At 43.6% G+C, this 22025-nt stretch overlaps 1 protein-coding gene across 50 annotated transcripts in view; it reads right to left on the bottom strand.

The window, feature by feature from the left end:
- The window catches only part of Zfat (zinc finger and AT-hook domain containing), a 346969-nt gene that overhangs the window by 139512 nt on the left and 185432 nt on the right, over positions 1–22025 (bottom strand). For all 50 annotated transcript variants that reach the window (XR_015440115.1, XM_087183897.1, XM_087183866.1 and 47 more), the window contains 3 exons: positions 17941–19394; positions 16912–17144; positions 1496–1583 (listed from right to left, as the gene is read on the bottom strand). Coding sequence is in view for 49 of the 50 variants with exons in the window: in XM_087183897.1 (XP_087040023.1) it covers positions 1496–1583; positions 16912–17144; positions 17941–19394 (1775 nt within the window). In the remaining variant the exon portion in view is untranslated. The remainder of the gene's footprint in view (positions 1–1495; positions 1584–16911; positions 17145–17940; positions 19395–22025) is intronic.

The raw sequence follows: 22025 nt of genomic DNA, 5'->3' as shown, positions 1-22025 counted from the left end.
ATTTTTGTTTTTGTTTTTTTGGTGACAGGGTGGTTATGTTGAGAAAAAGCCTTATGAGTTAGAGAAGATTTGTAAGGTTTTGATGGCTAAACTGCATGATACCTAGGACATACTTATTCTAGGGGAAAAAAAGGGTTTATGGTATAGATACATGAAAAGCGTTTTCAAAATGTAGATCGCTGTGGAAGGTGAGTTACAGATACATGGAGTTCCTTATATTATTCATTTTTCCAAAATATATATTTTAGTAGTATATATTAATTTTACAAAATAGTGCATTTCACAGTGCCATTTTCATACATGCATATATCCATCCTCTCTAGTGCCCTCCCTTAAACCCCCACATTCATTTTCTCTTCTCTAATTCCTTTCTCTTCTACTTTCATGTCATTTTTTTCCCCTTCGTATTATTTTGTGTACTTTTGTACATGTTTGAGATTTTTCCATAATAAAAAGCTTAAAAAGATGCTGAAAGAACACTTTAGACTTCTTCTTGAGCAAAGGCCAGTGGTTTTAAATGACTGTCTTGGGCTCATATTGGACAACCGGTCACTTACAACACAGGTTGCCCTGGGAAGGACAGAACTGGGTCTGCAGAGCATCTCAGAGCCCAAGCATCGCCACGCCAATGAGGGTTCAAGGCGTGTCTGTTCCCAGAGAAAGCAGGGGTGTCCGTGCCTATTTGTTATTTCTTCCCTTTTCTCCATTGCTCATCATTTACAATCAGTGAGTCTGTTCCCTTATACCAAGGGCAGATACAAATTTTTTTATGAAAGAGACCAGGGTGCAGACAGAGGCACACTTAGCTCACACAGCTGTTGCTTATTTACACAATGACGGGGCACTGGGGATCTGGGGTTAAGCCCCGTCAGAATGACCCTATGCAGGGGAGACAGTGGCAATGGCTAGAGTACAAGGGCTCAGCATGCCACAATGCTGACGGGCTGGGCAGCCACAAAAGCAGCCCCAAGGGAGAACTTAAAAAATGAACAGGACTTAAGAGCAGAAGTGACAGGACATGGGTGTCCAAGAAGCTGGTACATCTCACCTGAGCAGTGTAGGAAGCTAGGCCCACAGCGATGGCCACTTCCATGCATGGAAGCTCCTCAGGCTGAGAGGGCACCAACGCTACTGATAAACCGCCACTGTGCGCTACACGAACCCAAGACAACAGCCCGGAAGAGGGCAAGGACCCTGGTCAGACACACGGCACAGATGATCCACCGAAAGGCATTTAAGTTCATGATAAAAGGGGGAGAGGGTCACTGAGACTGTGGGGAGCAGAAGATGTGACTGAAATTTGGGCAACAGAACAAAATGAATTAAATAATTCTATAAATCTCCCAGCTTTAAATACAGACGATGGCTTCCCTTGAATTTCTTTATGTATTTCTTCTTCTTCATTTCCATATAATACAGTTGATATTTAATGCTTTAAAACAGACGTATTAAAATTGATTTCCCAAATTGATCACTCCAAAATCCATAACCTTACCAGGATGGTTGGTCTTGATATGTGACTTTATCAATCGATCTTCTGAAAAAGACTTTTCACACACAGGACAAGAATAGCTCCTTTTGTCCTTAATAAAAAGAGAACATAATCAATTTACAGTCTTGTTTAAATCTACGGTATGCAGAATAATAACTGCCACCATCATGACCACCACCACCATCATCACTACCCATCACATCACCATCAACAAGAACAATAGCATTATCATCACCATCACCATTATCACCACCACCCTGACCACTACCACCACCATCATTAGCAGCAGCCTCATCAACCAGACACAGAGCATATCCATCCAACACTTAATACACAGTCTCCACCTGGCCTGGCACAGCCTGGGGAGCTCATCAGAGGGCAATGGCATCAGCTCCATTTTCGAATGGAGAGACAGGGCTGGGAAGAGTCCGAGGGAAGGGGCAAAGGGCAGCACTCAATGTCAAAGCTACGGTTCTGCCACACAAACCAGTGCTGCTCCATGGCCCAACAGCATAATGTATCTTCATGGTTTCCATGGGGTTTCATATATGTTATTATATAGACACTCACAACTACTCACAAAAGGGTTTTTTCATGCTTCAGATGAAGAAGCTGAGGCCTTGGGTAATAAGTCCAAAGTCTGAGAGGAGGAGCCAGCATTGGAATGCGAGCGTCCAGATGCCCCCCAAGACTCCCCCTGCCACTCTAAGACCATGTGTCTACCCAAGACCACAGGGAGGAAATTCACCTCCTCCTAGCTTGATCAACTTGGTCCCCACGGTGTTACACTCTCAGCTGGGCAGCAGCTCTCACGAATGACTGAATTAGAGCTTCTGCTCATCTACTTCTCTCCCAGAGCTCCCCTCAGAGATATTTCATATTCTAGTTTTCCCCAGAAGGTGGAGTTATGGGTTGAATTGTGTCCCCCTCCCCACCACCAAATTTTACACATTGGAGTCCTAATTTCCAGTTCTTCAGAATGTCACCTTCTCTGTAAAGATTGAGCCTCGTCTTTACAGAAGTGACTCAGGTAAAATGAAGGAAACAGAGCCAGCACTAATCCAGTACAACATGACTGGTGTTCTCATGAAAAGGGGATATTTTTACATAGACATGTACAAGGTGAAGGCAGAAACCAGGTGATGCATCTATGAGTCAGGAGGGGCAAAGATTGACAGCAAATCACCAACCGCCTGGAGAGGAGCCTAGGGCAGATTCTCCCTCACGCCCCTCAGAAGGAAGAAACCTCCAACACCCTGATCACAGACTTCGAATTTCCAGAAGTGAGATAATGTCTTATCCCACTTCCCAAGCTTACATCTTAGAGAGCCAAACTGATGGGAAGGACCAGAGTGTCCAGATGAACAAAGCCTGCAGAAGCCATTAGTACAAGAAACTGTTCTGAGCCATGTGCTCTCGGGATGTTAGAAGGTCTCTGCTCATGTGAACTTAAGGAGAACTAACTCCACCTGCAAGCTTGGCACTGCAGCAAGCATTCCCCATGCCTTGAGCAGATGAATGCTGATCTCACAGCCTGCTCTGTACCTCTAAATAATAATAGCACAACAGCTACCTTCACTTCTTAAGAACTTACTGGATGTGGGTGTTTTATGCACTCTGTGGGGCATCTAGAAACTTGCCTGAGGTCACACCACCATGGAGAACAGGGTAGGATGTCCATGCCAGGTCTCAGGCCCCCAGAGAGATTGCTTTTATGAGACTGGAACCAGCAGTACAGGCTGAAGGCTCAGAGTCCCTGGGCTTAATCCTGGTTCTGCCACCTATTAGCTGGGGAACTCTGGGCAAGTGATTTAACCTCAGTGCCTCATTTTCATCATCTACAGAATGGCAATATAAACAGTGCCTCCTTCATAAGGTTGCAAGGAGAATAAAGGAGATAGCGAGCACCAGAAGTGCTCAGAACAGAGCACAGCCAAAGGCTGCAGCGAGGGCTCAACAAATCTCAAGGGCCTTGTTGCAGTGGTTTTAGTGTTATGATAATGCAACTTAGCCTGGTATGCTGCCCTTCTTAAGAGCTAAGGCATGCCAGAAATCTCCGGGCGGGTTTGGAATGAGCATCCCCAAACTCCTTTGTAGATTGGTTCTCCTTGCTGTTGTGGAACAGCTCCCAAGGCCAGTGTTCCCCAGGGCACACTCAGGAAAGAAAGAAAAGTCCTTTGGAACAACCAAGTAGTCCCAACACATTTCCCACCATAGTGGGACCAAGCAATGCCTGCCAAGCCCAGATGCCCACCAGGTCCAAGCAGCTGTCCAGCATCTGCCCTGAGCTCTCTAGCCAACCAGTGCCACAGACCTCCTCGCAGGTTGCGTCAGGGGCTTGGGGCTCTTTGATGTGCTCTATGATCATCCTCCATTGTCTTGACCGTGTGTTCACAGTGTTCACAGTGCATCCTAGAGGAGGATCCCACCCCCCACCCCCATTGTCCCCAGTGCCCTCATCATCAGAGCTGATGGAGGCATTCAGGAAAGCTTTGAAGGGGTTTCCACTGATCTCCTGGAGCCCTTGCAATTTGATTTTTCTTCTTTTAATCCTTGATAGTCTGAAAGCAATTTATCTCAGTTTATCAGGGCCTCTATTTCTTAATCCCTTTGAAGACTGTCAGAAGGACACAGACAGTGGTAAAGGATGTTGGGAGAAGGGTAGATTCTCAGCAGTCATCTTCTTCTTTTTCACACCTCAGTGCCTTGCCAGAGATAAGACCCAAACACACAAGGCAAATTTTAAAAGAGGTATAGTTAAAAGAGCTCCTGGCAGAGGCGAGGACACACAAGAAAGCCAGCTGGAAGGATGGGAAACAGCCCAACTCTCGGAGTTTGTTTGCTTGCCTGGAAATACCTTCAAAACTATCATGACCTTCTGAAAGAAGAGCAGAGCCTACAGGAGACCACAGACCTGGCACAGGGTGCAGGACCAACCCAGGCCAGACACGCAAATCCCAGCTCGTCACTCTGTACAACTCACTTGGTCTGTACTTAGAGGCAGGTACTTTGGCCCCCAAAGGAACTCAACAGTTCACAAGTTCAAAACCAGCACTGGATGGAGAATATCGAATCAAATACTCCCACAAACTGTATGTAACTGATGCATAAGTAAGTACCTCTGAGACAGGGACTTAAAAGCTGCTTTTGCTAAAAAGTACTGACTCTCCACTTGGGCCTGCAAATACCCAATAAGTAACTGAAAGCAGGATAAGGCTTGACATCTCTGCCTTCATTTTTGTATCTGTCTCCTCTATTACCTGAAACTTTGGGTCAGATCTCTACTTAGCTCTTCCTGTGGGCATGTTAATCATTCAAGGAACAAGTGTCTAAAACAAGAAATACATGGCTTATTTGCTCTAAATCTACCTAACCCATTGCATTCCCCTTCAGGACTGAGGACACCAAGAGTATCCAAGGTATTTTCAAGCTTTGCAGGGACATTCAACTGCCAGCTTTCACAATGTCCTATTCCAGGCGCCTTGGAGCAGTACTTAAAAGTCTCTAGTTACAGCTGGGTTACAACAAAGCCTCTGTGGACAGATCACCTCATGACAAATAATCTCCCTGAACAGGAGAAAGTGCCCGATGAGAGAAACTGAGAGTACCCCCCCTCAACAGGAGCAATCACCTCATGTGAACAGACTGTCCCCTCAGATGGTGAGGACTTCTTGGGAGTCACCAGAGAGAACCAGAACTGACAATGTCAGCTAGACCCTAACTTGGCCCAGAAATCCAAGAAGAGCTTCTCTGTTCCCTTTGCTAACAGGCCTGCCTGATCTCCACTGGGCTCCTCTTCGGCTCTTTTTCTCCTCAATCTGAAGTCCACTTCCATGTTCTCTCGATTCTCAGTTAAAGCTTTTGCCTGGGAGTCCATGCCCTTTCCTCAGTTTTAATTTCTCCTGTCACTGAGACAGTACTCTTGCTTCCAGCATGAACCAAGTTGGGGATTCTACTAGGACTAATTTCTCAGCAATAAAGCCAATGGTTACAGTATCTGCTCTCCTCTATGGCTTCACTCACTCATTTCATCACAGGACCCCCATTATATGCCAGGCACTGGCACTGAGGACAAAAGGGGTGAGAATATCAAGGGCTCAGGAGCTCATCAAGAAGCAGACATGTCCCAAACAGGGCCTGACGGCCAGCACAGATGGAGGTAGAGGGAGCAGCATAGGAAAAGGGATACCCAAGGAGTGAGCAATTCACTCAAGGGAGAGAACAGCCTGTGTGTTTTCTGAAATTTAGGATTTCAACAGTCAGATTTCCCTTTTCACTGAAGACAGCTCTGTTGTGCCATGTCATGGCCTTTCAATGCTGAGTCTCAAAGATATTCTATCCACAAGGAGCTCTGGGAAACTGGGGCCTCCTGCACAGTGGGTAAGAGGCCCAAGGCGTAACACAGAATCAAACCTTTTGTGATAAGTATGAAGACCATATTCTTATAGCTCTTAAAAAGGAATAATATGAAAAAAAGGAATAATATGTTCTATCACTTTATTTACATAATATTTTTCTCTACTAAAAAAATAATCAATACTGACCAGGTATATTCATTTATTTCCAGAAAGATATTGAAGGTAACTTCCTCTACTTTCTCTGTGCTTTGTTGCCAATATATTATTTTAGCTTATTTCCAGCAAGTACATATGATCAGTGGCTGATAGGTTTATCTGAGGGGATGCCCCCAAGGAAGGAGGTCGACTGCCCACCTAACAGCACCTTCCAGCACATACTGCAGATACAGTGACATACAGACACTCAACACTGAAACAAAGGCCTCAGGAAGCAACACTTCCCCTGGGAGGGGGTGAGTTCTGCTGACAAGTTCTGTTTTATTTCTGTCCTATTTCATTTTTAAGATAGCTAGTTATGACTCAGTAAACTGGTCACAACCTTCTAAGGCACTGTGATCCATGGATCTTTTCTTCAAGAGAATACCAACCTAGGTGTTCTATACTTGTTTCCTAATTTGATCTCCACAAACCTGAGAGGTAGGGGTTTGGTTTGGTTTGGTTCTTGCTTTTCACAGTACTGGGGACAGAACCCAAGGCCTCACACTTGCTACAAGCACTCTACCGCTGGGCTATATCTCCAGCCTTCTTTATCTCCACTTTACAGATGAGAAAACTGAGGGTCAAGGAGGCTCAGCACTTTGCCCCTCATCACAGAGGTATTCAAACACATCAGAATCCAAAGCTTCCTCTCCATCTACCAAAACCATGTTTCTTCATCTCCATTTCCCAAAGTTTGCACAATGCTGTAAAGAATGGATTTGTTCTGAAAGTATCACTAGCTCCTTGAATATGGTTCCCAAATTTCCCTGATGTCAGTACTGCCAGCTCTCCATATCTAGGGGCTCATCTGTGGATTCAACCAACCAGCAATCAGAAGTACTTGAAAAAAGTGGCCCATACATTTTCTTATTATTATTCCTTAAAGAACACAGTACAGTAACTATTTATAGATCATTTATGTTGTATGAGGTATTACAAGTAAAGTATACAGGAGGATGTGCAAAGGAAATGTCCTGATACTTCAGCATTTTACATAAGGCCTTGAGCATCCACAGAGGGTTCTGGCACCAGTGCCCCTGGATACTAAGGGATGCCTACTTGCACTTGAGTGTAAGCCAACACTGCCTAGTTACTAATGGGAAGGAGGTGTCAGTGGGAAGAAGCTATGCTAGAGATCCACACTCCTTCCCATCATTGGGTGTAGCTAGTTCTTAGCTACAGGACCTAAGAAATTGTGGTCAGGATCACAGAAACTGACAATGTGCCAAACTATCCCAGAGTTCTACTACAACAAGAACGGGGCTGGATATAAATAAGACCATTTGGAGGGGTGGGGAGAGTGCTATTTTAAATGTTTAGTTTCTGTTCTGCTAGGAATCTATATTCAAAGCAGTAAACGCTAAAACAAATGTAAAGTGCCTTCTCCAGGATCCTAAGTCAGGACACCTGGCCCCCGGTGACCACGCTTTGCCCAGTCAGAACAGCACCACTCGCTGATCCACCTAGACCCTGCCAGACCAGAGTCCTCAGCTCAACCACAAGGGTAACCAAAGGCACATTTACATTACAAGAGTGTTCCCAACATCTCACTGAGCTTCTGCAGCACCCAGAGGAGCAGGGAGGTATTATCCACTCTACTTCTGGGACGGGAAACTAAGCTCAAAAAGATCAAGCAGCCTGCACAGGATGCAGAGCTGAGGGGAAGCCTTGTCCCATTACTCCAAATCTCCAATTTTACCTACTTTCCAACAGCAATGCTGCATCTAGTGTCAAGAACAATGAAGACGAGGGGACAGTGAAGATGACAAGCTAACTTTGGATGGGGTGGAAATGAAGTGTGGGCAATTTCTACTTAAGATACTTTAAAATGTGGAAACCTGTCTTGGTAGCACTGCTCCCAATCCAGAGGAGGTGTCTTCCATGTCACCATGCCACCACTCCCGCACAGAGAAGAAGGCTTCCTGGCCTCTGTAGCACCAAATACAGCACAGAGGAGGAGGCTTCCGGGCCACCCTAGCGCCTCTCCCAGCCCAGAGGAACAGGCTTCCACATTGCCTTGCCAACCCTCCCAGCACAGGGGAGGAGGCTTCCGGCCTGCCCTAGCACCATTGCCAGCCCAGAGGAGGAGGCTTCCAGGCCACTGTAGCATCACTCCCAGCACAGAGGAGGTGAGCTGAACAGGCGCCAGTGGCATCCCCATTCCCCCACCATCAAAATGAGAAGACATGTAAACAAGCCTCAAAAGCAGACTTCCAGATCACCTAAAGCAAGCCCAAAGAGAAAGGAGATGAAACACAGATACTCAACCTGGACTCCCTGAACTGGCAATGAAAGACCTGGAACAAATGAAATCAGAAATAATTTCACAGATAACAGCAGATATTGTGCCCACAGTGCAAGACATGATTAACAGATAAAATAAATAGAGGAGCTCAGGAACATGATGGAATCCCAACACAGGAAACAAATGGAATCCATAAATGGATGAAAAAGATTTCCAGGAGATTAAAAACTCCATTAAAAGACTACACAGTAGAATGAGCCAATGCAAGGATAGAATTTCAGGTACAGAAGATAGGATTGCAATTAGTGACCAGGAAAAGAAAAATTTCTTTGAAATAGGAAGGGACCACAAGAAATCAATCCAGCAGCTGCTAGATGATGCAAAGAAGAATAAAATAAGACTGATTGAAGTAAATGAAGAAACAGGAGAGACTGCAGATGACATAAAAAAACTGTTCACAGAAGTGATGGCACAAAACTTCCCAAGCAGGGGAAAACAACTTGACATAGAGATAAGTGAGGCATATAGGACTCCAAATAGCAGTGATCAAAAAACCCCTTCACAAATAGGAAGAAAAGGGGCAAAGGGGAAGGAAGTAGGAGGGCTAAGGGAAAGGATAGAAGGGAATGGGATTAATATGAGAAAATGGAAAAATAGGAACAAAATTTTTGTAAATAGGGAGGGCTTGAGGGGTTGAAGGGAGGGCTGGGCAAGGGTGAAAAATAAGAACCAAGAGAGACTATGTAAAGGTGCAAATTTCCAATGATGAATGTCATTATACTGTATACCTAAAATGTACCAATTATTAGAATGAATAACCAATAATGTAAAATAGGAATAAAAGGTCCAAAGGGGTAAGGGTAGTGGGAGGCACAGGGGAAAGGAAAGAAGGGAAAAGAAAGAAGGGAAAGGAAAAAATGATGGGAAATGGAAAAAATGGAAATAAAGTCTTTGTAAATAGGGAAGGGTAGAGGGCGTGAAGGGAGGGCTAGGAATGGGGAAAAAATAAGAACCAAGATGCATTATATAAAGGTACAATTCCCAATGAGGAAAAAAAAAAAAACCCTTCACATAGGCATATAACAGTTAAGATTCCAGAAACTCAAGAGAAGAACAAAGTTCTGCAAGCACTTAGAGAAAAGAAGCAAAAAACATACAAAGGAAAGCCCATCAGAATCACAGCAGACTTCTCAACACAAACCATCAAGGCAAGAAGAGCTTAGAGTGACATATTTCAAGCCCTGAAGGAAAACAGCCTCCAACCCAGACTGATGTACCCTGCAATACTGTCTTTCAAAATTGATGGAGAAATAAGATATTTTCATGACAAAGAGCACTTTAGGAACTTCATGAATACCAAACCACCCTCCAAACAATATTAGAAAATATCCTAAGAAAAGACAACGATGATCACAACCGCAGGAAGCCCAGTAGAATGAATCCATTAGGCATTACAAGAAATTAAACACAAAGGGGTAGAATCCAACAACAAAAAAAGTCATAACAAGGATAAGTCAATATGTATCAGTTATAACCATTAATGTTAATGGTCTCAATTCACCAATCAAAAGAAATAGACTGGAAGAATGGGTCAAGAAGGAAGAATCAACAATATGCTGCATACAAGAAACACACTTAATTCAAAGGGAAACTTATAGACTGAAAGTTAAAGGGTGGAAAACAATACTCCATGCGACAGGAACCCAAAAAAAGCAGGAGTAGCTATCCTCTTTGCAGATCAAGTAGATTTAAAACCAACAATGATTAAGAGAGACAAAGAAGGACACTATATCCTTGTAAAGGGAACAATCCAAGAGGAAGAGATGACAATCATAAATATTTATGAAACAAACACTAGTGCAGGCAACTATATAAAACAAATACTAACGGACATGAAAAATCATATAAGCACTAACACAATAGTAGTGGGGGACCTCAATACCCCATAGTCACAAATAGATGAACTAGACAAAAAATTAGCAAACAAATGCTAGAACTCAATCAAACTGTTGAACAAATGAACTTAACAGATGTTTACAGAGTGTTCATCCCCACAAAATTAGAATACACATTCTTTTCAGCTGCACATGGGTTGTTCTCCAAAACAGACCACATACTCACTCATAGAACATATTTAAGTAAGTACAAAGGACTTGAAGTCATCCTCTGTATATTATCAGACCATAGTGCGATGAAATTGGAGATCAATAGCAAAAGAAACAGCAAAAATTTCATAAACACATGGAAATTGAACAACACACTTCTGAATAACCAATGGGTCACAGAGGAAATTAAAGAAGAAATCAGACAGTTCCTTCAATTAAGTGACAATGACAATACAACATATCGGAATCCATGGGACACAATGAAAGCAGTCTTACGGGGGAAATTCATAGCAGTGAATACACGTATTAGGAAAGCAGAGCGAGCCCAATTAAACAACCTGATGCTGAACCTCAAACTTCTAGAAAAAGAAGAGCAGGACAAACCCAAAGCTCATACAAGGGAGGAAATTATAAAGATCAGAGGAGAAATCAAAGCAATAGAGATTAAGAAAACAATACAATAAAAATCAATGAAGTCAAGAGTTGGTTCTTCAAAAGAACAAATAAAATTGACAAACCCTTAGCCAACCTTATCAAAAAAATGAAAGAAAAGGCCCAAATCCATGCAATTAGGATTGAAAAGGATGAAAGTGCAACAGACCCAGCAGAAATCCAGAGGATCATCAATACCTACTTCCAGAACCTATACTCCAGTAAGATGAAAAACAGAAGAAATGGCCAGATTCCCAGATACATATGAATCACCAAAGTTAAATGAAGACCTAAAAATTCTAAACAATGCAGTATCAATCAGTGAAACTGAAAACATAATTAAAATCTTACCAACTAAGAAAAGCCCGGGTCCTGCTGAATTTTACAAGACATTTAGAGAGGAACTACTGCCACTACTGTTTAAACTCTTCAATAAAATTGAAAGGGAAGCAATACTCCCAAAATCATTCCTGGAAGCAAGCATCACCTTGATCCCCAAAGCAGAGAAAGACTCAACCAAGAAAGAGAACTACAGGTCAATCTCACTAATGAACATAGATGCAAAAATCCTTAATAAGATCCTCGCAAATAGAATGCAGAAGGTCATCAAGAAGATCATACACCCTGACCAAGTGATTCATCCTAGGGATGCAGGGATGGTTCAATATATGTAAATTAATAAATGTAATACACTAGAGCCAAGGACAAAAATCATATGATCGTCTCAATAGATGCAGAGAAAGCATTTGAAAAAATCCAACACACATTTATGATAAAAACCCTACAAAAAATTAGAACAGACAGTCTGTACCTCAACCTGATAAAAGCCATTCATGAAAGGTCAACAGCCAATATCATAGTAAATGGTCAAAAATTGAAATCCTTCACACTAAAATCAGGAACAAGACAAGGATGTCCACTATTATCACTCCTGTTCAATATAGTTTTGGAAATATTAGCCACAGCAATTAGACAAGAGAAAGAAATAAAAGGAATAAAGATAGGAAATGAAGAAGTCAAATTGTCATTATTTGCAGATGACATGATACTCTATATTGAAGACACCCAAAAACTCCACCAAAAGTATTCTAGACTTAATAACCAAATTCAGTAAAGTAGCTAGATACAAGGTCAACACACAAAAATCAATAGCTTTCCTCTACACAAACAACAGACTTACTGAGAGAGAAACAGGGCAAACAATTCCTTCCACAGTAGCATCCAAACAACTGAAATACCTAGGAATCAACCTAACAAAAGAAATCAAAGACCTCTTCTCTGAAAACTATACCACTCTGAAAAGAGATTGAAGAGGATATCAGAAAATGGAAAGACATCCCCTACTCCTGGGTAGGAAGGATCAACATAGTGAAAATGGCCATACTTCCAAAACTGCTATGTAGATTCAATGCAATCCCAATTGAAATCCTAGCAGCATACTTCACGGACCTTGAGAAAACAGTCCAAAGAGTCATTTGGAACAAGGACAGACCTACAATAGCAAAAGCAATTCGAGGCAAGAAAGACAAGGCAGGCAGTATAACAATCCCCAACTTGAAACTATACCACAAAGCTACTGTGATAAAAACAGCACAGTACTGGCAAAGAAACAGACCTGAGGACCAGTGGAACAGATGAGAAGATGCAGAAACAACTCCAGACACACTCAGTCATCTCATCTTTGACAAAGGAGCCAAACACCTTTACTGGAAGAAAGATAGCCTCTTTAATAAATGGTGCTGGAAAAATTGGGTTTCAACTTGCCAGAGATTAAAACTAGACCTGTATCTCTCACCATGCACTAAACTAAAATCAAAATGGATTAAAGATCTAAATATTAAAATAGAAACTCTGAACCGGCTGGAACAGAGCTTAGGTAGAACTCTTGAAGACACTGGTGTAGAAAAAGATTTTATGAACAAAACCTCAGTTGCCTGTGAACCAGCACAAACAATCAACAAGTGGGATCACTTCTTACTATAAAGCTTCTGCACAGCAGGAGAAACCACCAATACAGTGAAGAGACAACCCACAATTTGGGAAAAAATCTGCACCTGCTGTTCCTCAGACAAAGGTCTACTATCTAGAATCTATAAAGATCTTTTAAAAAATCAGACTTCCAAAATTTAAAGACCCAATCCACAAATGGGCATCTGAAATGAACGGATATTTCTCAAAGAAGTAGAAATAGCAAATAAACATATGAAAAAATGTTCAACCTCACTGGTCATTCAAGAGATGCAAATGAAAACAATGCTGAGATTCCACCTCATCCCAGAAAGAATGGCTGCTATCATGAAATCAACCAATAACAAATGCTGGCGGGGCTGTGGGGAAAGAGGAACCCGGCTCCGCTGCTGGTGGGAGTGTAGACTGGTGCAACCACTGTGGAAATCAGTATGGAGATACCTCAAAGAACTAGGACTGGAAGTCCCCTTTGACCCAGCTCTTCCCCTGCTGGGTTATCTTCACCAAAGAACTAAGAGCATCATACCACAGTGATATATGTGCACCCATGTTCACAGCAGCACAATTTGTAATAGCTAAAACTTGGAAACAGCCCAAATGCCCATCAACTGGAGACTGGATAAAGAAAATGTGGTTCTTTTATAAAATGAAGTACTACTCAGCCATATAGAATGAGAAACTAGAGACATTTATAGCTAAATGGATGCATATTGAGGCGATACTCTTAAGTGAAATAAATAGGACACACATGTGTAAATACCAAATAGTTTCTCTAGTGTGAGAAACTGAAAGTGTATATAAAGACTAAAAGGTATAATAGATAATGTGAAATAGGAAGAAAGGGGGCAAAGGGGAAGGGGAAATGGGAGGGGTAGGGCAAAAGAAAGAAGGAAATGGAATTAATATGAGAAAATGGAAACAAAGACTTTGTAACTAGGGAGGGGTGGAGTGGTAGAAGGGAGGGCAGGGGAAGGGGGAAAAAATAAGAACCAAGAGAGATTATGTAAAGGTGCAAATTCCCAATGATGAATGTGATTATATTGTATACCTAAAATGTACTGATAAAATAAAAATTTTTTTTAAATATCAAGAAAAAAAAATTTGGAAACCTGTCCTAAGGAAAGCTTAGCATTTAAGACTTCCTCTGTATGCATTATGTAGATGATCTCAAAAATAATTAGCTAGAATCTTATGGATTTCAGATGCTATAGTTAGGAGTTCCACATTGGTGAAAATACCATTGAAAATGCACCTTCAAATGCCCATCAACCCACAAAGAAAACGTAGCGTATGTATTTAATGAAATATTGCCTAGCTATAGAAGGGAGTACAGTATTAACACATGCTATACTATTAATGAACTAAATGAAAGAAGTCAGCCACAAAAAACTGTTCCACATACATATTTTATGACGTTTATTTGAAATGTCCAGTACAGGCAAATCCACAGTGATAAGAGAGTGGATTCCTAGTTGCAGGGGCTCAGGGAGGGGTAAGTGAGGGATGATAGCTAATAGGAATGGTTCCCTGATAGAATGAAGAAAATGTTCTAAAATTAATTGTGCTGATAGCTGTGTGACTCAATTAATATACTAAAGGCCTTTGATCTTCATATTTTAAATAAGCAAATTGTATTTTACATGAATTATATCTCAATAAATCTGTTCATTAAAAAAAATCTCTGGTACCTTGCCTTGTAGATACTGAATTCTATGAAAAACATTTGGAGATGGTGCCTTTGTTATCAGATCAAAAGCACCCATGCTCGGGGGCAGCAGCGGAGTTTTCACTGTGTTGGCATTCCTGTGGTACCTGTGGCTTCATTACAGAAAGAATTTAGAGGCTCAAGAGACAAACGATATCCAAACTCAGAATACTAGGGTCTGTTTTCATAAATTATGCTATCGTACTACAATGGCAATACAGTCCTCCCACTTCATGGAAAATGCTTAGGGAGTCAATGTCCTGGCATCGACTCAAAAGGCTTCCCTTGGTTTGTACGGTGGACCCTGCTGGGTACTCACCACCCTCTTCCCTCTTCCTGCCCCAGATCTGCTCATCAATCACAGAATGCCCACTTGGGCCTGCTCTGGAGGCCAGGCGAGGGGCAGACTGCTGACCTCATGAATCCTCGCTGCCAACACCGCTGACTTCTTGATCCCCTCCCCCAAAACAAAGAGCATCTTGCAGGCATACTGGAAATCCCCATGCCTGGCAAAGAGGATGAAGCAGCAGCAGCAGCTCACTCACCTTTAAATGTGTCACAGTTGGAAGAATTATAAATATCAGCAAGGCAAAGATAGAAATTAAACTTTAACTGCTTCTAAGAAAGCATGTGTGCTAACGAGAAGCAGGACAGCATCCTTTTCATGAGGCTAAGAGTCACGCACCCTTACTCGGCACCCTGAGTAACATGCAGGGACTCACACTGATGCAGCACCGGGTGCAGGTGCCACCGGCAGCACGGAAGATCCCTGTACAGCCCCTGCCCCCACAACACAGTCGAGACCACCACATCCCTTCAAATGATGCATCATGTGCCACCAATGGCATCGCTGAGATTGTCTGACCACCACAGAGTGCACAGTGGGGGCTGAGGCCTGAATTCCACCTCTGTCCCTCACTGACAGTGGAACTGCAGACAAGTTACCAAGTGACTGAGCCACCAGGCTCCTAACCTAATGAGGGGAGGAAATAATCCCCAATTCCCAGAGGTCACTGAGAATTAAGGAACCAGCTCAAAGACATGGTCACAAGGTTAAAATAAAAAAAGCAATTGATCTCTCTTTACCCCAAGCAATTGATCTCTCTTTACCCCAACCTTTACTCCCCAGATGCCTACTTACATATTGACATCGATGTGATAAACTCTTTGAAAGAAGTTTCACAACCACACAGAGGTGAAAAGACAAATGCCAGCTTATCAAGAAGAAAGGAAGCACATGGAATAGAGGGCAAAGATCTTAACACATGCTCCTGACACTCCCCTGTTAACCTAGAGGCCCAGATATGTGACCATGAGGCCGAGCGTCAGCACATGTGGTTAAGAAAATAACTGTGCTAGACCAGACTCCCTAGAACAAATACAACAAGCAAGCAAAACCTGAGCATGGAACAAAAGAGGCAACTCTCTTGTTCTTTTCACTCCTTAGCTCATGCTTCCAAACCACTAAATTCACAGCAGTACATTTCAAAACTGTAAATAGAATAAGTAATAATAGTCAATAGGGCTTGTGCTATGCCAGGCACTGTTCTGAGACATTTACATATATTCTCTTATTTCATTCTCAACTAAGCACAGGTAAACTGAGGCAGAATGGTTATGACTTATCCCAAGGCTAAACACACAGTAAAGGGGGAAGCCAAGGCTAACAGCAGTCTGCTTCCTGATCTCCCCCACCATACACTAAGGCTGTTTCTCCCTGCTCTCATGCTGGCTCCCCTCCCTCTTGACTTCAGATGACTCTCCACAGCAGTGAATGTGGACTAGGAATACAAGATGACAAGCAGTAAGCTGGTACACAGCAACTAAGACAAGTACTATACCAGGTTCTTATGTACAGCATTCTATTTTAACCTCCCAAAAGCCACAGGTCTACATGCATATACAAATATGTATGCACATTGTACAAGTGTGTACACTGTATAGGCATGTGTAAATACATACATGTATAGTCATGTGTGTTTGAGGACACACATGTGGACATGTGTGCGTATATAAAATACAGTGTACTTATCAAATTTAACCTTTCAGCATTTAGTAGCATCTATTATCATTATCCTTGTTAATAATTCTTTTAAAATGTCATTTAAGAAATCCTTGCTTCATTTCTATTCTGTAGATCTTCTGTAGATGCTAACAAACTTGCACAAAGTGATTTCCTTAATCTAATCTTTTTCCTTTTTTTAATATATTAGAGACTCTCACTGTGAAAGGCACTGAGGGCAGGTCCCTCTGTGAAGCAGAGCAGCGGGCAGTGAGAGGCCCTCCGTGCTGTCGGGGCTGGCTGTTCACACACAGATGACCTGCAGCAGGACACTTCCATAGCATAAATCTGAGAAAGCAATGAGCACCCAGGGGAAACGGGGCTGCCACTTGGGCTTGCTACTTACCAGCTCTGTATGAACTTTAAGATGTGCCTGTAGCTTATATTTATCTGGAGTCGAGTAGTCACAGCCGTCAGTGGGACACTTCAGCAAGATGTTACTGTGTTTCTGAATTACATGGCGTTTAAGGCAGTTTTTGGTGATGGAAGAATAATGACACTGGGAGCAATAATACAGATGTTCTCGGGTGTGGGTGCGGACATGCATGTCAAAATGCACTTGGTACCAAAAAAGTTTGCCTAAAAAAATATTTTCACATGAGAACAAGGAAGTTTCTTTTATACTGAATTTGAATTTTAAAATTATTATTATTATTAACTACTGTATCTCCCTCACGTGCTTGTCTGGGTCACCCTTCACACTTTCCACCACATCTGTCTGAAAATTACTTCTCAAAGGTGGCAAGCTGCAAACATTGAGGGTGCTACCATCTTTGGCATGATGCAGGGCGGGAGAGGGGGACCAATCATGGTGCCAAACACCACGCTGCACATGCACAAATGGAAGAGTCTCCAAATCCTCCTGAGCCTCCTGGCCGCCAGGGTTGGCGCTGGCCTCCCCACACCCTGCACCACGAGCTCCCTGGGAGGTCTGGGAGCTGTGCTTTCACAGTGAGGAGGAGGGTGCTGCTCGGGCCTCCCTGCAAAAAGCTGCAGCCACTTTCATACCCTCTCTGCTTATCTAGAACACAGCTTAAAGCTCGACTTAGCAGCTGTCACATGTCAGAAGAAAGGCTTCCTGGTCAGGGGCCGGGAGAGGCTGTGGGGGACCCTCAGCATGCACAACTGACTACAGCCACAACACACCGGCTGTGCAGTCACACTGGCTGCCTCCACACAGACTCCTACCACTGCTTGTGACACGGGGCCACCCGTTCCTATCTGCCATGGAGAAGGGTGGCTCATTTAGAAGGTGTTCTTTGCACAGAGACATAAGCTCCAGTGGAAACCTAGGTGACCACAACATGACGGGAATGGACAAGGCTGATGGGAAGCAGAGCTCTGCTCAGAGCCGAGCCAGTGCAGCCTTCCTTACCACAGTATTCACACTCCAGGTCTCCGTAAACCTTGCGGATCCTCTCACACAGGCCAGTGTTCATTTGTTTCTTCTGCAAACTGTCCAGGACCTTCATGAACGCAGTGCTGCCAGGCTGGTGCTCAGAGGCAGGTTTACAAGAGTCAGACTGGAGCACATCAGCATCTCCCTCACTGGCCACTGGAGGAAGGAGGTCCGAGGCCTCAGCTAGGTTCGGCCTGAGACATATGCTGGGATCAGGCTCACTGGCTGGGAGGGGAGTCATTTCCTGGCCCTCACCTAGAGGGCTCTTGGCACTCTGGGTCTCTGGGCTGGGCCCAGCACTTTTGGTCTTGGACAGGAGTAGAATGATTTCTTCACCCTGAGTCTGGGCTGAGCCTCCATGCTGGGTGTCCAAGGTCTTCTCGGCAGCAGCATGAGCCTCAGTAGAGGAGGTATCATTTTTCAATAAAAATTCATCAGAAACCACTGCAAGAGAATGCAGATCTGCTGAGACCACTGTGGTTTCCAGCTCACAGGGTGGCAGGGCATCACTTTCAGCCTGAGGGCTGGCCAAGGGCATTTCTGGGCCAGGCATTTCCACAGGGACTTCCAGCTCCTTCTGCTCCTCCTCACACTGAGCACCCTCGGGACCAGTCTCCTCTTTCAGCGCATCTACCCTCTGGCACACAAACTCCTCTTCCACTAGATGCAGCTGGTCCCCCAGGGCTTCTTGCTGGATGTCTCCTCCTGGCTCCAGGAGGCAGAAGCTCTGGTTGATGGAACTGGTGAAGACCAGGGCCTCCTGGGCTGCCCCGTGCACCTCTCTGATGTGGGAGCGCAGCCTGATGGAGCTGACAAACTTCTTGAGGCAAATGGCACAGACATACACAAAGGGGTGCTTCCTGACGTGCAACTCCAGGGCCTGGTACTTAGTGGCCCCGTGGCCACAGAGCTCACAAGCATAGGGCCACTTGTCGCCATGAACCAGCATGTGGCGGTCCCGGTCCAGCTCATTCTTAAACTTGCGTTCGCAGATGTGGCAGTCATAGAGCAGCTGCCGCTTGCCCTCCCTTGTCATTAGGCGGAGCTCATCCAGGGCCTCCTTGACCTTCTTGTCCTGTGGGTCATGTGTGTCCCGGATGTGCTTGATGAGGTTCTTGACATCAGAGTACTTCTTCTTGCAAAACCGGCAGTGCTGCTTGATCTTCTTGTGCACCCGCTCAATGTGCACCTTGAGGTGGCCTTTGCTGAGGCAGGTGAAAGAGCAGTAGTCACAGGCGAACTTCTCACCAGTGTGCTTGCGTAGGTGCACATTGAGGTTAGCCTTGATGGCACTGGCGTAGCTGCACTGGGAACACTTGTATGGCTTCTCATTGGTGTGGATCCGCAGGTGAGCCTGCAGTGAGTGCTTGAACTTGAAGACCTTGTTGCAGTATTCACAAGTGAAGATTTTCAGTTGGGTAGGACCTAGCCTAGAGACAGATGACAGCACAGTTACTTTTGGAGATCCTGAACCCTCCCAATGACCCAAACACCAAAGGCTTAGCAGAGGGTTAAACGAGGCAGAGGCTGGATGAAGTGTTCATTCAACAATAGGCTTGGAAGAACAGGATGAGCCAGGCACAGATAAAAGAGAAATAGGGAGTCCTGGTCCTTCAGAACCTCACAATCCAGGGGAAGAAAAGACAAGGCAGCCAGTGTTGCACAACAGCATGGTAAGTGTGAAAGGAATGTGTACAGGATTAAAACCAAGACTTCTTTTTTTTTTTTTTTTTTGGTACCAGGGATTGAACTCTGATCCTTGCGCTTGTGCAGCAGGTGGCAAAACCACTGAGCTAAATCCCCGGCCCCCGAGACTTCTAAGATGAAGGTGACTGGGAAAATTTTGAGGAAGCCTCTCCAAGTTGAAACTTGAAGAGTAAGAAAGAACACATAAGAGAAGCAGAAGGAAGGGGGATTTGTCATACACACAAACTCACACACACACACACACACACACACACACACACACACACAATAACCAGGCATGCTCCCAATGGATCTGCTTGCATTCTGGGATATTTTTAAATATCAGTCTTAACAGAATAAATTTAATCTCCATGAGACTAAATCAACCAGACTGTTCAACAGCTTTGACAGTCCTGACTTGCCTATTCATTCCTCCAACATCTGTTCCATTTTGCAAGTTTCTACATGAGGACCACCCATTAGCGAACAATCCATGGCCTTTGTCCACATCCTTACTTCTTCCCAGGAAAAAAGAACTATGTCACACACCCAACTGGTGAGTTTGGGACAGAACCCAGAATTCGCTAGCCGAGCTCTGCCTCTCCCCTTCCAGTGAGGATGCACCTGCCTGTCCAGGTTAAGCATGGGACAGAGCAGGCACTCAGCCACAGGCATCCGTGCGCCTGGCCAGGGCTGCAGTGTGACCAGTTCAGGACACTCCCTCCTGAGGTGCCTCGTGCTCTCCCACAGCTCTGTCCGCAGTAGAGATGCTGAGGAACTTTTCCATCTTTCTCCTACTCCTTCATAGCTGATTTAGAGCTCAGATGGGGAAAAAGCATTCCCATTCATTAGCCACATACACCACTTAAATAAATATTTGCAATTGATTAACATCTGGCATTGTGTTGTAGACACTGTGACAAATTTTTGCATGTGGTGAAGAATAAAAACGTGGTCTGCCTCATGCAGCGTGTCTTTTTCAGTGTGGTAATATGTATACTAAATGAGAAAGTGGTAGTAATAATAACAATGATGGCTAAGAGTTATCATTTATGACAAACTATGCCAATTATTTAATCTTAACCTACTATCATAGCCATTTTACAGAAGAGAAAAATGAGCAACTGCCCATCATCCTACAATTGGTAAGTGATTTGAACCCAGGCAGGCTACCTTGGTTTCCATTCATTCATCTCTGTCCTCTGCATTGCCTGAAATCACTAATCCACAGCAACCCATCCCCACCTAACCTTGCATGTGGAGAAGGCATCCCATATGGGGCTTCCATTGTTGTTGAAATGGCAGAGTCTTTTTTCTGAAAATAGCAAATAACAACCACTAAAGTACTTCAGTGTGTACCAGGGACAGAAACTGGTAGAGATCAAAGAACTCAGTGAGCTCCTCTCTGGCTGTAACTGCTCCCTCAGGATGATGTGCCCAGGTTATCCAAGGACCTGTGCCAGTCTAATAACCATGTAGTACTACTGTTAATTAGACTACTAAGGTGTGCCTGCTGCAACTATAAAGTCTGAATCTATGAAATCACCCATACAACTATGTCTGATCAACACAAGTTACCCTGTCTTTAAATGAAAAATATTTAAATAGATCACACTTCAAAAATAACAGAGGGTACAACTCACATGATGTAATTAAAATGTGCAAATTGGAAAGTTACTACTATGCCTGCATGCTAAGCCCAAGGCTTATTCAAGAAAAGTAATTTGGATCTTTCCCAAATGACAAAGATAACCAGGAGATGGTACCTTTTATTGGTATAAAGACCAGTGAAGAAGCCCTGAATTCACAGTGTTAATTAAATAAACAAAACACAGTATTTCCTCCTGTAATTCAAGATCTAAATGGTATTAGGAGAATCTTTTGCTCAGAGTTTTTAAATTATTAGTAATGCCCCAAGTGCCCTGTTTCTGGTCCAGGATCCAGACGGTCAGCTCACAGTTGGCTCTAAGCAGAAGCCACCACGATTCTGAACCATGGCATAGAGCAACAAAATCTAAGGCTCCCTATTCAGTGAGAGGTATGCTCCTCACTGCACTTAAGAAATCAGAAAGAACTTTAAAAGGCCAGACACCAGCTATTCTACATCTGGGACTCTACCTGAAAGAAAGAATACAAAACTAAATGAAGGTGTTCATCACCCATTTTTCACAACAGTTAAGAATGGGAAGCTGCTTGAAGGTTCTGACATAGGGCTACTTTGTACATTTATTTTTTTCACTCATTCCTTCATTCATTCCAAGAAGGATTCTAGGCACTCAGGATACAAAAGGGAACAAAAGCAAACCCAACTCTTCCCAGCTGGAATTCACCCTGCTAACTGTAAAAAGCAGCAGATAAGGCCCATTAGCTTCCTG

This window comes from Heterocephalus glaber, unplaced genomic scaffold (genome assembly GCF_053883595.1).
Source record: "Heterocephalus glaber isolate CG9 unplaced genomic scaffold, H.glaber_assembly_v1.0 deba00000281, whole genome shotgun sequence".
Lineage (NCBI taxonomy): Eukaryota > Metazoa > Chordata > Mammalia > Rodentia > Bathyergidae > Heterocephalus > Heterocephalus glaber.
This window is presented reverse-complemented; position numbering and strand designations above follow the sequence as displayed.